General features: G+C 33.8%; 1 protein-coding gene across 1 annotated transcript in view; it reads left to right on the top strand.

Annotated features, from left to right (window-relative positions):
• Positions 1-15,760, top strand: part of LOC142325661 (BTB/POZ domain-containing protein KCTD9) — a 65,977-nt gene that overhangs the window by 18,947 nt on the left and 31,270 nt on the right. Inside the window, exon 4 of the mRNA XM_075367693.1 lies at positions 12,889-13,046. Within this exon, the coding sequence (XP_075223808.1) occupies positions 12,889-13,046 (158 nt within the window). The remainder of the gene's footprint in view (positions 1-12,888; positions 13,047-15,760) is intronic.

The following is a 15,760-nucleotide window of genomic DNA, read 5'->3' as shown; positions in this document are numbered from 1 at the left end:
CTGAATTTTATCCACAATCCCTCTCTCTGTAGTAGCTCCAACTGTGAGTACTATGTCATCCGCATAGCTGACCACAGCAACGTCTTCCGGAAGTGAAATTCAAAGGACTCCATCATATACTGTATTCCATTAGGTCGGTCCAAGGACTGACCTCTGAGGCACACCCCGATCAATGCTCCTAACAGTCATGCCATTCTCCACCATATAAGTCAATTGCCTGTCTCTTAAGAAAGACAATAATAATTTTACCAGATATGCACGAGGAACCTGCAGATTCCAGAGAGCATTCGCAATGGCGACGTGAAAAAGGCAATTGAATACATTTCTTACATCCAACTATACCAATGCACACATTTTACGTTCTGCAAGGTACATCCGAGCCGTCCATATCACCTCCTCCACCGCATCAAATGCAGACCTACCACCTTGCCTCCACATCCATAGCAGTGGGTACTCTAGGTCTCACAGCATACTTAACAATAATATTGTATGGTCTCCCCCATGGATCCTTTACAATCTCTTCAATAAGTTTGCACCAGGAAGCCTTCTTGGATTCCCTTACGAGCTTCTGTAGCTCCCTCCTTCTCTGTTAGTAAAGTACCTTACAATGTTCCTTAGCTGAGTGGAAATAAGTCTGCTGAATTTCCCTTCTGGCCCTTAGCCATTGACTGCGTTTCCGTGAGATCTCCTCCTTCCACCAATAAACAGGTGGACAACTAGCCCTGTAACACTTTCGGGGAAGGAGACCATCACAAGCTCTCATCAATTCATCCACTAATAGTTGAACCTTTCCTTCTGCCACTGTAATCTCAGTAACCTTCCTCAAATCAAGAGCCTCCACGAGTAATTTGGGGGTCTATTTTCTTCACACTCCATCCTTGAGTCAGGGATCGCCCTATCACACGATGTCTACCATCGTCAATCGTCATAACGACAGCCTGGTGGTCGCTCCCTGTATAACCTTCCCACACCCACCAGTCTCAAATTTTAGCCGCAAGGGCGGGGTGGCAAAGATGATGTACTTTATAGACCCATATATGCCACTATGGTGAGTAAATTCATTCCCAGTGTTAAGACACAAGAAGCAGTCTACTCCATGCATCAGTGTAGACAGAGCCCCACGATGCAGACCATGCATTAAAATCACCTGCAAGTAATGCCGGGCGATCCACAGCTACATGCTTAGTAAGGATTGTCAGTGCCTCCTTATATCTATCTGTCCATGCTTATGTTCAGCGACATATATATGCTTTAGAAATAGGTGTCGCCGATCTTCATTCTTGCAAACATACGTTCACGCAGAGAGTCCCTTGTCAATAAAGGTGTACATACCCAAATAGCAGAAGTTCCATCCAACGATACTATCCAGTCTGTTCGAGAGTGGGGTCGATAAGGCTTCCCGAGTCTCCCCAAAGCCATCTCTGAAGGACAGTTGTATTGCATCTAAATAAGACTGGCTCAACAACCTGCCCCAGTCCCCAAAGTGCATCTTCAGAGGTGGTGTCTTGCTCCAAATCCTGTATCCGCAGTGTAGTCATCCTAGTTTTAGTTGAGATAATTCCCTCTTTGAGAGCCATGGAGATCACCCTCTAATACTTATTCACCGCAGTTCTGTCTTCCATAACTCTAATCTCCATATTGCTACCAGCTTTACATATCGATAATATCTCAGATGTAACTGATACTGTCACATCTGTTTTAATGGATCTCAGCAAATCCGCATATGTTGTAGTCAGAGCCACCTTAATGACAAGCGTCTCTGTCTTGTGCAGTTGATCAGCAGGGTCATCACTTTTCCAGGCCTGTGGGAGTCTGCCAGCTGCCGTGAGCAGTTGATGTCTGCCCAGATTTCCTCCCCTCCCACTCCAATATTTTCCTAACATATACTGCAGTGTTCTGCCCGTACACCTCCGGCCTGCATCGATCTCAGGCATCCACCATTATTTGTTCTTACTTTATCGATAGTGTCAACTAGTTCCTGCGCCAGGTTGCCACCACTACCAGAGTCTACAAAAACTATGTGGAAGTTGTTCTTCACCGGCATCACATCATCAGGAGACCACCAATAAGTCTAGCCTCCAAAGTAGCAGTCGGGATATTACCAGCCCTAAGCCCAGGTCCGTTTAAGAGCCAGGACACCTGGGGGTGCCTTGATGCCAAGCTGTCAAACAGCCGTCCTTCAGTCGCTTCATGGAGATCCACAATGGCCATTATATCCATCACAATGACCATCGCCATTATATCCATCACAATGACCATCTCTTCTGTCCGGAATGCCAACGACTGTATTACGAAAGGCCTTTTTTGGCCAAATCCATAAGTTTTTTTTATAAAATCCATAAGTTGGTGCGAGGGCACCCCATTATGAAGCCCATCAACTATAGGCCACCCAGTATCGACCAATGTCTGGGTAGTAGCCTCGATCACTTGGTACTTCTTACTAACTTCAGCTGAAGTACGAACCAGTCTCCATAAGTCTTTCACAGCAGCGGTGAACTCCAAATCAATTTCTTTTATACTTCTTTTAACATTTTTACCTATGTTTTTTCTGAGTTCCTTGGCTAGCTTTTCAAACCGCCAGACCATCATCTCCATGTCAAGAGTTGTCCTCTTCCTCGGTGGAGGACTGCCTCACTTTCAGCCATTGGTTCCCTTCCTGCCCTCCAGTCATTTGTGGGGGGGGAATTCCTCCACATCAGTGGCAACCGGGGTTGGGCAGATCCTTCATTGCCTCCTGTCTTGACTTCATAGGCTCAGGGGCAACCTCCAGTTCTGCCGGCTTCCCTTCCATTATTATGGAGGGGCCGGTAAAAATAAAATAATAAATTAAATATTCTAATTAAATATCAATAACGTAGCTTGTGTACTCAAGTTACTAACCAAGCTATCACTTAAATTGATAACGCCAGTATATAATGTAAAATTATCAGTACTGAGAAATAATATTCTACTTAATATTATATCATGAGATAAGACAACATAATATTATTAAGTATTGTCTATTAACTAATAAAAAGATAATGTTATTGATAGATATTAAAACTTCAGCCCTCAATGTAAATAACGAAAATAGCCTCTATTGTCAGAGGCAATAAAACCGATCTTGTAAAAGGTAGAATAAAAAGTAAGCCTGTTAATTGACAATCAAAAAATTTACAAGACACTTCCGTAAAAATTCCACCAATCAATCCCAATTATCCGTACCAAAAAATTCACCGAAAAAACTAAATTTGCAACCAAAAAAGATAAAATTGCGGAGCAAACAAAATACAAGTCCATACTGTGTGAGTTCATCCACTTTAATCCAAGCATAGGTAGAAGCTATATAAATTGTATAAGATTTATTTATGATCCACCGATTGTAGCTAAAGACACTCAGACATTACAAAGAAAGTAGGGATGAAGGAATATGGGGTGAATAAATGTGAGGAAAATAAAAGTTATGAAGGTAAATGAGAGGGAAGATATAAATGTTATAATAGCAGAAGGAAAAGTTGAACAAGTAAAAAGATACAGATATCTCGAGCAGTACTAACTGAAGACTGGAGGAGTAAAAAATAGATTAAGATGAGAATTGCAATGACAAAGGAAGCCTTTTTTTTTAGAAAGAAAAACCTACTCTGCAGCAACATGGAAGTGAACCTGAGGGAGAGATGGTAAAATGCTATGTTTGAAGTATACTTTTGTACGGTAGTGAAACATGGACACTGGGGGAAAATTGAGGCTTTTGAGGTGTGGGTGTGGAGGAGGATGGAAAAGATAAAATGGGTGAACAGAGTAAGTAACATAGAAGTATTAAGAAAAATAAATGAAGGTAGAACAATATTGGTGATGATCAGAATGAAGACAGGAAATCAGATTGAACTTATAATTAGGGAAAAAGGAATAATAAATACAGTTCTTGAAGGCTCCATTGAAGGTGAAAGAAGCAGGAAGAGGCTGAAGTTAATAAATGACATAAAAGGTAGTGAAGGTTATGATGAGACAAAAAGAAAACCATGGGACAGAAATAAACGGGATAGCAATGCTGCAAAGGACCTGCCAACATGCATAATACCACCTGATGACATACTGACAACTTTTATAAAAAGTATTTTAACTAATAAGTCTTGGGGTTAGCTGTTGTATTTGAATATAATAAGGACGTGCTTATTAGGGAATTTAGAGTTTTCTGATGATAAACTGGAGAATAAATTGCAAGAATAAATTATAACATCAGGGAAAAACAGCTGGAAACAATTATGAGAATTACTTACATACTTGGTTGAGAAAAGAAAAAATATTAATTACAGTTTTCTATAAACCCCAAGAATGGTCGATTGCACTTTTATATAAGGAAGAAGTGCAATTATGAAACAATAAATAACACCACATAACCCTATTTATTCACTAAAATAAGAAAATAGTGTTCCTTTGTCTGGACCTATTGCAAGTTAACATTTTGTAAATTAAAGTTTATGCTAATAAAAGTATCAAAGAATAAATTAAACATACTCATAACTAAATATTATGGTATAATTTAATTTTACTGTATAATATATGTATACTAATTTTAGAATGAAAAAATATCTCTGATATCTGAAATATGTTCTGCCTGCACTATTTTGATTGCAAAGGATTTTACTGTATTTATTACTCATTGTTTTCCAGTAAAATTACCTGTTTAGTAAATTTTTAAAATTAATATTTTTTTTTGATTGGTGTAACATTATGTTGATATTCATAATTTTTTTTGTGATTCATAAAAACTTCAATGCTAAATCTGGACTATATTTTTGATAAATTTTAGTCATTTGAAATATCAGTCACACTCTGATATCTTAAATACATTATATATATATATATATATATATATGTATACAATATATATACCTATATAACTAAATGAAAAAAAATGATGTTAATAGTTATTAAAATAGATTTTTAAACTAGGTAATATTCAAAACTATGAAATCTTGAATAGAATCTAAAATAAAATTAGAAATCAGAGGATTGAATATATCATTTTTTAATATGTACTAAATCATATTTTAATACGTATTGAGCATTTTCAAGATTTAAATTTATATCAAATGTTAAATTTTTGGTTTGTCCAAAGAATTTTTTTTTTTTCACTTGTGTTAAATCATTGTTTTTGATGTCTACTATGCTTTATATCTCATGTGTGCCCTTGACATCTTCAGTGTTGTAGTGAGAGGCACAATATTAAGAGTTACGTATTTCTGATATTTTTTTCAGCCCAATTTTGTTGTTTCAAGCAACATAACTAGAAAAAAATATAACAATGAAAATTGTATTTATCACTTTTTGATCATTACATATTATTTTTAATGGCCATTTTCTCTTAGTGCTGTTGCATAATTAATTAATTAGTGCTGTTGCCTGTGTAGTTGCACCTTTTTTTTTTTAATTAGAATAATTAATTTTGATTTGAGTAGGATTTGAACTGCATTTTTTTTTATACAAAATGGATGTGAGTAGACAGGTTAAGTTTACTAAAATGTTCTGAAGATCCAAAGCCAGCTGATTAAAGAGGAAGATATTTCTTTCATTACAGCATCAGATTCCAGTGGAGTATATCAGATATAATTTAGCATCTGAACAATCTGTCCAAACATGCTCATATCAATCTTATTGCACTCGCTCATTATTTCGATAGGAATTATTGTATCAGTAAATATAAAAAAATAGTAGAACATTTCAGACCTCAAAAATAGAATTCAGCCTGACAAAGTATTTTAAAAACCATTTTACTAGTATACACTGTTACCCACGCCTAATTTAATATCGGCAGACGAACACAGTAGTAACTCAGATGTGAGCTGGCGCACAGTATTCATACGCGCTGGTACAAGCATCACTCCCACTGCACAGATGACCATGCAGTTCTCCCACCATAGCGGCACTGCGGCCCCACCACTCTCAGGCTACAATAAAAGAGCTTGCACGAGAGTGAATTTTCAATTCATCGTCAACTACCATCTGGAGAAGACCAACAGAAAAAAGATGGAAGAAGACAGAAGAAGTTCCCTGGCCGCCTCAACATGGGACCTTACAGTAGATGCCAACATCCCCGCCAAGGGAGCCGCTTGATGCGGATGCTATCTTCCTGCTCCAGCTAACGAGCTTCAATCGCCTTGGCCGACGGACTCAGCAGCAGGAGCCGGCTGAGCGTGGGATCACTCAGGGAGAACCACCTCGGCTGTACCAGTGAAGGATGACCAATGCCAACCCAACACCGTGGGGCTCTGGGGACCAACTGTCACGGAGGGGAAGCCCGGTCTGACTTCAATGGATGAGGCACAACTCCCTGACTTCACCGGTGACCAGCTTCCGGATCCAACAGCTCTTCTCAGAACTAATGCAAAAAACGGCCCTTTTCAGGGCCACCACAAGGTTATTAATTTCAAGCCATCTAAGCCATTTGACGACAATACATATTTTGACCATAAAGCATTTTTTGATTTGCAAATCTTTTTCAATATAATATGATTTTTCTTATCATAAGTATAGGAATCAACATTTACTTACAATACATAATACTTAACATTAGATTGAAGAAATATATGCATCTACTAGTCTATTACAAGGATGTCAAACTCAAGTCAGATTCAATTTTTTTCCAAAAATTTATATTTCACAGGTCTTCATAAAAGTATGTCTCATGGGCTGCATAGTAGTTATCTTTGCTGTAATGTTATCCAGCCCATAGGCAATATGTTTGACATGTGTAGTCTGTTGTACTTGGTGGGCTTTAATAGAGCTCTTCTCAACACAGATTTTTGGGGTAGGCAAGAAGTCCCTTTATGCTAGTTATGAGATTATTAGGATAGGTGCAACTTACCTTCTATGGCTCTAAAACATCTGTGTGGGTTCCACATGTTCAAAGCACAGCTGTATGTACCTCCATGTCCGGTTGTTCATCTGCAACATCATATCAGAGGTGATCATTTCAAATACTGACCAAACAGCATCTTGGTACTGCTCATTCTTGACATATTTGTGTTTTTGGATCTCTTCTTTTAGAAAACCCCAAAATCATTGTCAGGTATGGTGAGATCAGGGCTCTTGCTGGCCAAAACAATGGAACCCGGTAACTAATCTGACCCACATCCGATCCAGTAATTCTGAAAAATTTTACTGAGGCATCCCCAGCAAAATGCGCTGGAGTACCTTCTTGCTGAAATGTAAAGCTGTCAGCAGCCCCTTTTGCCATTAATTCTGGTAGCAACCATAAGTCGATGATTCTCAGATAATTATGTTCATTAATTGTGCCATCGAAAAAATAAGGACCAAGGAGATGTTCAGCTGTCATCCCAGCCCAGATCATAACTTGAGGCAGATGGTGTTCAATTTCCTCAAAAAAATGATGATTGTGTTTCTCCCAGAAAAAACATTTTGGTTATGAGAGCTTAGATAAATTGCTTACTCATCTGAGAACAGATGGTCTTTTTATCGTTTGTTCTCAGAAAGCGTTCAAATAATAACTGTCATGCATAAACACATCAAGGTCATTGTCACTCAACTCATTAACTGACTGGATGAAAACATTTAACTTTCAAGTCCTTCCGCATATGGTCTCGCATTGTTAATTTTGGAATGCCTAACTCTGCAGAACGTTTGCACGTTGATTTGATTGGTGATCATTGAATTAATGCCTCCACAACAGCACATGTCTCAGCTCAAGTGCTTGGCATCCCATTGTGAGACACATCAAGAACATTTCCCATTGGAAAAACCTTTTTCTCCCGTATCAGTAATGTTTGCTGTGACTGTGAAGATTTCCTAAAACACACAAAGAAGTCATCATAATGTTCTCCAATGTTTTACCTGTTCATTGACCCATACACAAGCTGGGAAATGCTCTTCGACAGTGAATGCACTCATATCCACCATCATTCCATGCTCGACTTTGACTAAAGTCATCCCATCATGAATGAACACACCAGACAATTCCAATCATGGATTATTCTCCCCACCTTTTCCAGCAGCCAAGAGTGATATTAGCAGTGAGAATTGGCAACAGTACAGCCTAATTAATTTGGATTTATTACAGTGTAAAGGGACTTCCTGCCTACCCCATATATGGATCATGTAAACTTTATCCACAGAACAACCTCAGATATCTTTAGAGCTATATTGTTAAAAATTGTTTCAAAAAAACAACCATCCTAAAAACCAACGTAAAAAAACTGTTTCACATCCTGTTATAAACCAAACAATTTCAACAGAAAAACTGCAAAATGTGATAGAAAAAAGATTATCAATCTTGCTACAGTAAGGAGGAATTCTTTTACACTTTCATGAAAATTTATAAATAATGAAATAGGTTGGTGAATTATCATGTTAGGTGACAATCTTGAGCCATTTTGGAGATTTCAGTATTGACAGTGAACTATAGATAAGCTAGCAAAATATGTAATTAGATTTGTGTACTTGTGGATATTAAAACTTATTTTATTGGTTGATGGAATTATACACAGACAAGGAGTGTGGTTTATATATGCTTGGGCTTGTGCAATCTTAAGCAACATTTTAGTATTCAATTATCTTGCTGGTGTATTTATTAGGAATTTCAATTTTATCATATCATTAGTTTATTGTAATTTATTGCTTACATTGAATTATTGTAATTTTATTTTGGTATTAAAAAATAAATTATTTCATAGTTTTAAAAAATTCATGTGTTAAGTATTTTGTATGAGAAAAATTACATAAAACTCAATTATAATGAAAAGCACAACAAAACTTATGTAATAAATAAATAAAGTACCTCCTTTAAAATAATCTTATCTCATATCAAAACTGAAAGTATCAATTTTGAATAAATTGTGTAGCACAAATGATCACAGATTAATGAATTTGTAAAATTTTATATAACTATTTAATAGGCATCTTGTTGTTAGTAGCAACAGTAATTATTTTACTTTGTGGGAAGCAATTAAAAAAAAGTCTGGCTAGAATAGCCTTAGCCAGCAAAGAAACTAGTTTGGTCTTACCTGCACATTAGGTATTTTAAATCTAATATTTGGTTGTGATAATACATAGTAATTATAAAAATGGAATTAACACTTGGTTGTTTATAAAAAATTTAACTTTTGTATATAACTAATATGGTTTTACAGAGAATGTTTTTAAGTTGGTTCAACTACTGTTGTTGACGTCATTATTGATAATTATGTCATCATGGTAAGGTGACTTCTAGTCTGTGAAAGCTTTTTGTGTGCTCAGATTTGCCAAAATAAATTCTGCTACTACTACACAACAATGTTTCAGAACAATACAGTAAATGACCACTAATAAGGTAGTCTATCTGTGACTGGAAAAAGTAATTAGAAAACACAGGTGTCTTTGTAAAAAGAAAAGTTCTGGAAGAGTTCCTGTGATGAAAGAAGTTGATCGTGTTCACACCGTGACCTGACTTAGTCCAGGTAAATTAACTATATCAGCTAGTTTAGAATTACAAATTTCTGCAACTGATCGTGTGGAAAATTTTATGGGAAATGCTGAAAATTATACCTTATATTACAGCTTTTACAAAATTTACCTGACTATGGTAAAGTCTTACATTAAGGTTTCTGTGTGAACTTGGAAGAATGTGTTGACAAAGAAGATGATTTCTTTCATTGCCGTTTTTCAATGATGAGTATACACTTCACATTAATTGAAATATCAGTAGACACAACATACAAATATGGGGAAAACCCAAAAGAAACAGTGCAATATAATGTGATTTGCCTAATGGACTTGTTTTGTGTTGTTCCCCACAAAAAGGTGTATGCTATATCTTTTTATATGAACCATTCTTTTTTCACTAATCCACACCAACTCTGGAGGAATTTATATTAGCATACTAAGTGAATGGCTAAACTCAACTCGAAGAAGACATTGAGTACTTTCATTCTCATACAAGATGGAGCTCCGCTTCACCGGCACATACAAGTTCAAAATTACCTTGATAGACATTTCCAAGAGAGTAGATTGTCCGTACAACTGAGAAAAGCATGGTATTGATATGCTGCCACCAAGAAGTTCAGACCTAATGTCTTGTTACCGTTTATGAGGTACCTTTTATGAGGTTTTATGAAAGACAAAGGTTTTGTCCCTCCTTTTCCTGTTGATGTAGATGACTTAAAACAAATGTTGAGCAGGACATGCTTTCATATGTTTAGGATGAATTTAACAACAGTGTTGACATCTGTCAAATAACTTTTGTTATACACATAAAATACTTATAGGTACAAACTTTAAGAAATTGTAAAATCAAAAAAGTAGTTACTCTTTATTTGAAAAATAAGTTTTGTATATTAGTGTTTCAGAAAAAAAATAAAAATTTGTCTTATCTGTAACAATAGAACAAATGCTCTCAAATGTTCTATAAAAAAAGAGACCTTTTTTTCCTCTGTGAATTTTTTCTTATCCATTGTGCTTTCTAAACATAATCTGTGTACTTGGCAGCTGTTCAAAGAAAAACATTACCACATTTTTTTTTTTTTTTTCATGTATGTTGTCTTTCATGCAGTAGTTTTTAATATAAAAAGTTGTCCTTTAAAAGATAATCTCTCAACCATTTTATGAATATATTAACAAAGTTTCAGCCGTCAATTGCAAGGGTTTCAGAAGTTTTAGCAGTTTTGAAAATACTGTTTAAATTTTTTATATTTTCAAAACATATAACAAAATAGTTAAATCCTTATCATACAATTATTAAAAAAAATATTGCTTACTAATTATATAAATGTATACTACTTAATTCCAGTAAAACACAAGGTTAAACTTTCATTTGAATCATGGAACAGTTTCTGATACTCCATTTATGGAGGCCTTGTAATTTTCAAAGTCTGCTGATTTTCTGGGTCTCACAAATGACGATGCCCTTACTCGGTAGGGCCTCAGTCAGCCTCTGTCATCTAAATTAAACTGGGCTTTTTTTGTTCAACTTATTATGTATAATGAACAGGAAAACTCTCTTGATAGTGTATTATGCAAATATATATTCCCTTTTAAATTATGGAGTTATTTTTTAGGGTAATTCTGTTGAAGGTCAAAAAATGTTTATTATTAAAAAAAAGATCATTCGTGTGATTTGTTAACTGAAACATGGTGATTCATGGTAGAAGAGTTCTTTTAGATATTTTACAATCTTCATTCTTCCATCCATTTATATTTCCCAGATTATATTATTTATTGAAAATAAGCTATCAGAACTGAAACATTTGCAACTCTGACTCATATTTATGACACCCAAAATAAAATATCCTGTCCTGCCCAAAGCACAGGAGGACATCCATGTATCAGCATGTACCAAATTATTATGGTTTATATCTTTATAATAAGCTGCTGCCACTTATTAAAATTGAAGTCAATCAGAAGAGATTTAGGAGGGTTTTGCAAGGCTTTTTGATAGACAGGTGCTATTACTTGGTAAACTGATATCTGTCCAATGAGCGGTAGTATCTTCTTTATCATTTACCAGATACTCAGAAGGATAATAATTGCAAAATATGTTAATATGGAAATTATCTGTAATTGTGCTTTTGTAATATCCTTCTGGAGTATGTTTGGAAATAGTGTATGTTATAACTGTAATTTTGGTATTAGTTTGTGACATTGTTATGTTATATTATTTTATGTATATTTTGTGACTACGTCTGTCACGTAGCTTTATTATTTTTGCGTATGTGGTGTTATTCGATACTGATGTAAAATACCTAAATACATTAAAAATTATCATCATCTCTGTAAAGAAATTTTATTGGACTGACCTGATAAAGTGAAAAATAACTTTTTAGTTATTCTGGTTCAAAGTCCACTAAAAAAAAATGTGATTTATGAAGATAAGATGATCTGATTTATAAAAAATCATAAATTTTTGATTTTTGTAAATCAGGTTCACAGAACTGTTGTACCACACTGGATTGTCTTTCTGTGAAATTGTGACTAATATAATATGCATTAATATCATACTTAAGTGTTATTTATAATATTAATAAAATAAATTCACTTAAGAATTTCTGGAAAGGTATACTGAAGGATGATGATTATTATCTGCAAAGTGATTATTAACGTCGACAAAGTTCAGAAATCATTTTATCGTGAATAAACTTCACTACTAAACACAGAAAAAAGCAAACAAACTTTAAAAGAGCTACATATCAAATTTTTATAATGATATTCGACTGATAAGTATGAGGTTCTAAACCTGCAGTTCATTTCTCAAAGCAATATATACTGTAGGTAACAGTTGGTCCAAAAATCATATAATCCAGAATTTATAGCAAAAGTTTTGTAGCAAAGGTTTCTGTAGCAAATATAGGAAAAGTTTTATTATTCACTTGATACAGCAAATTTTTTCTTAAGGTAGCATGCATTTCTATAATTACAGTAAACAGAACTTTTTTTTTTATAATTGTGTGATGATTTAAAATGATTTTATTAGAGCAAGATTTGCTTTTATCTGCATTCTCTTATTTTAGATTTGTATGTATGCAGGCACAGTAACTCTTTCGGAATAGTTTCCTGATACTTAAGAGGTGAATAAAGCAGGAATAAAACATACTCAATCACTTTTGTAAAAACTCTGGGATAGGAAGTAACTTTTTCTCTGTTCACTACTCGGTGCCAATGATTGAAATAGTTATATTTAAAAATAGATACATATTTTATATTTATTTAATATATTTTTGGATCTTGGGTTACTCAAATGAGGGTAACAAAGATTAAATTTTTGTTAGTCTTTGTTTATCTGATTTAAATAAATCAAAACAACAATCTAAATTATTTCTGAATTTTTTTTTATAAGTTAATTTTATTATAAATGTTACATTAATATTATAAAAAAATTTTATTATAATAAATATAAAAAAATCACATTGTTAACTATTTTAGGATGTTTGCTGAAGGTGACACCGGCTACTTGATGACACCAAGCAATGTTGATACCAATGGAGCATATCTAATTGACCGTAGTCCAACATATTTTGAGCCAATTCTTAATTACCTTAGAAACGGTCAGCTTGTATATGATACTAATGTAAATCCTGAAGGTACATACATCTTTTATTTATTACCTTGGATATGCTCTCATGTATTTTAACAAAGAAAATAAAATTACTAATGTATTAATATAATTATTGAACGTATAAATATATAAATATGAATGTATTGCTTAAATAATATAAATTATCAATTAATTAATGACTGATAAACAATAGTAATATAGTAAACTATTACAATAATTACTGTTTTATTGATACAGTTGGTACAAGTATTAAAGCTCATTAAATTTAAATAAGTTTTGTTAGTATTTAAATAATAATAATTAGTACCAGTTAACAGTACTGGTAAAAGTTTTAATTATTTATTATAAATGTTTAATTTAAGTTAACATAACATTATTAAAAAATTATGTTCTTTCAAGAAATGTACATGAAGCAGTAGAAAGTTTTAAACAGAAATACTACATAATAATGTTGCATTACTGTTAGTTATTAACATTAAGAAATTATGTATGATATAATTTATTGTAACTATTAACGGTATGTGTGCGTACATATGTGTTTACCTATATATTAAGTACCTACCTTTCCCCACTTAAATTCGTCTACTTTTTGCTTAAATTACAAATAAACATATTTGAATGTTTAACATGCAGAATGAGATTTTTAAACATATAAGATTATAGTCAGTTCATTGCCCAAGTCTCTTTGAAAGGATTGTTCGACTCATGCGGTCCTCCCAGTACTTTTTCATACGGTTCAATCTCCTTGCCCTTTCTGGTGTTGAAAATTTTCATGTTGTCAGTTTCTTTCTTATGAATGTGAAGCAAGTGTTTTTGTCCTTGATTTTTTTTTTTCATTTAATTTCATTTTGTTTTTGGTGTCTTCTGGTATAAGGCCAGTTTCCTTCAGATCCTCTCTTACTTCTTTGATCCAGCTGCATTGAAAATTTTTATCACTAATTCTTCTTTTCTACTTTTTTCTTTCTGTTCATATAACAATTTCACATGATCCACAATAGAAGTCCATGGTTTTAAATCAAGCAACTTAGGAAGTCATTTAATTGGTTCATCTCACTTCATCCAGTTGTTTTTAAATTTTATATTCAAATAATGTCTCACTTTGTGAAAAAAATAAGAGTAGTTCTGCCATGTTGAAAAAGCATTTCTTGTCTAATTAGTAGTGAAATCCTTCTAAAAGAGGCAGTAGTTATTTTCTAAGAAATTAAGTACACATTTCCATAAGGAGATCTTCAAAAATAAACGGTCCAATAATGCACTTGTCAATAATAATACATCAAATATTAATATAAAACCTGTGTTGGAAAATACTTTCTACTGTTTCATGAATTTTCAAAACTCTTAACAATGATGATTTCATGAAATTCAGGGTCCAGCAGAATAATCTGATGATTTGGAGGGACAATAAAAAAATGTACTTCATAGTATTACAAAGTTTAACATATCAAATTAAAAAGCAATTAATACAGTTTTACTTATAATATTCCATTTTTACTTGAAAATTATGTCGTCTATCAAAAACACCTATTTCTAAAATTTTTCATTGCTTGCTTGAACATTGCTCATGGAACTGCTGCAATTTCACATTGAATGAGTTTTGCAGTTGAATGTGGTCGACCACAGTAGACTTTAGCTTTAAGATAGTTCCAAAGCCAGAAAAGTTGCTTGAAGAACATCTATGGAAACTCTCGTCATATGGACAGTGGCACCATCTTGAAACCAAATGCCTAATGCATCACCTTGCCTTGCTGCTGAATGTTGTGGAGACTGCATTACGGCTAACCTTACAGCTTCAATGTTTTCAGGTGTTTTCACACTGCGATTTCATCTGCCTGATTTCATTTTTAAAGTAGACAATTTGTTTTGAAAGTTTTTTACACACAGTAATATTGTATTCCTACTGGGAACAGACGCATTTAGATTTAAATTAAAATGTCTGTGAAATAAACACTGTGTAGAGATAAGGGAATCGTTATTTTTTTAGGCTTCATTCACAAATGCACAATGTTCACCTGACCAACTCATGATGGCCAACTAAAATGATCTGACTAGTGCTATTGGTTCTCACTGATAGTTATGCCAACATAACAATGATTACAAAATCATCAGATCATTCTGCCAGACCCTGTATATCTCTATCTCTTGAAATATTGCCTTATCAGTAAATAAAATAGAACCTGCTTTTTAACAGTTGTAGTGAATCAAGTGATAGAAATTTTGATACAGTGGAAAGTCTTTGGGTAGAACTGTTCTTCACAATGCATTCACCATTCTGTCTGTATGACAAGCTGGTGCAATTTGAAATTAATGTAGTGCTGAGCCCTACATTGAACCTGCTGAATTACAGTTTGCTCTTCATAGTCATGACGTTCGTTCTTGGTGTTAAACAGAATATGAACGTGGTGAGAGAAAACTAGATGTATGTAAACATTGAAATATCAGAGCAAAGATTTTCAGATTTGGAATCCTTTAATTAGGGAAATTTTTTTATACTCATGATGAGCAGCTAACTTATTACCATTACCAATATCTAAAAACAAAATTTAAGTCTACACATTCTTCATTTGAAAATTGTAAAGTCATTTTTAGAAAGTGAACACTGCAATTTTCTTAAGTTTTGAAAGTATACAAAACTATTGAAATGTGATTCATAAACTTCAGTTGTTGTTCAGCGATTAATACTGCCAACTTACAAAATAAAAAATGTCAGAATTTATTTTTTCAAAATTGTTTTTAACAATG

Source organism: Lycorma delicatula, chromosome 1 (genome assembly GCF_047948215.1).
Source record: "Lycorma delicatula isolate Av1 chromosome 1, ASM4794821v1, whole genome shotgun sequence".
In the NCBI taxonomy this organism is placed as follows: Eukaryota; Metazoa; Arthropoda; class Insecta; order Hemiptera; family Fulgoridae; genus Lycorma; species Lycorma delicatula.
This window is presented reverse-complemented; position numbering and strand designations above follow the sequence as displayed.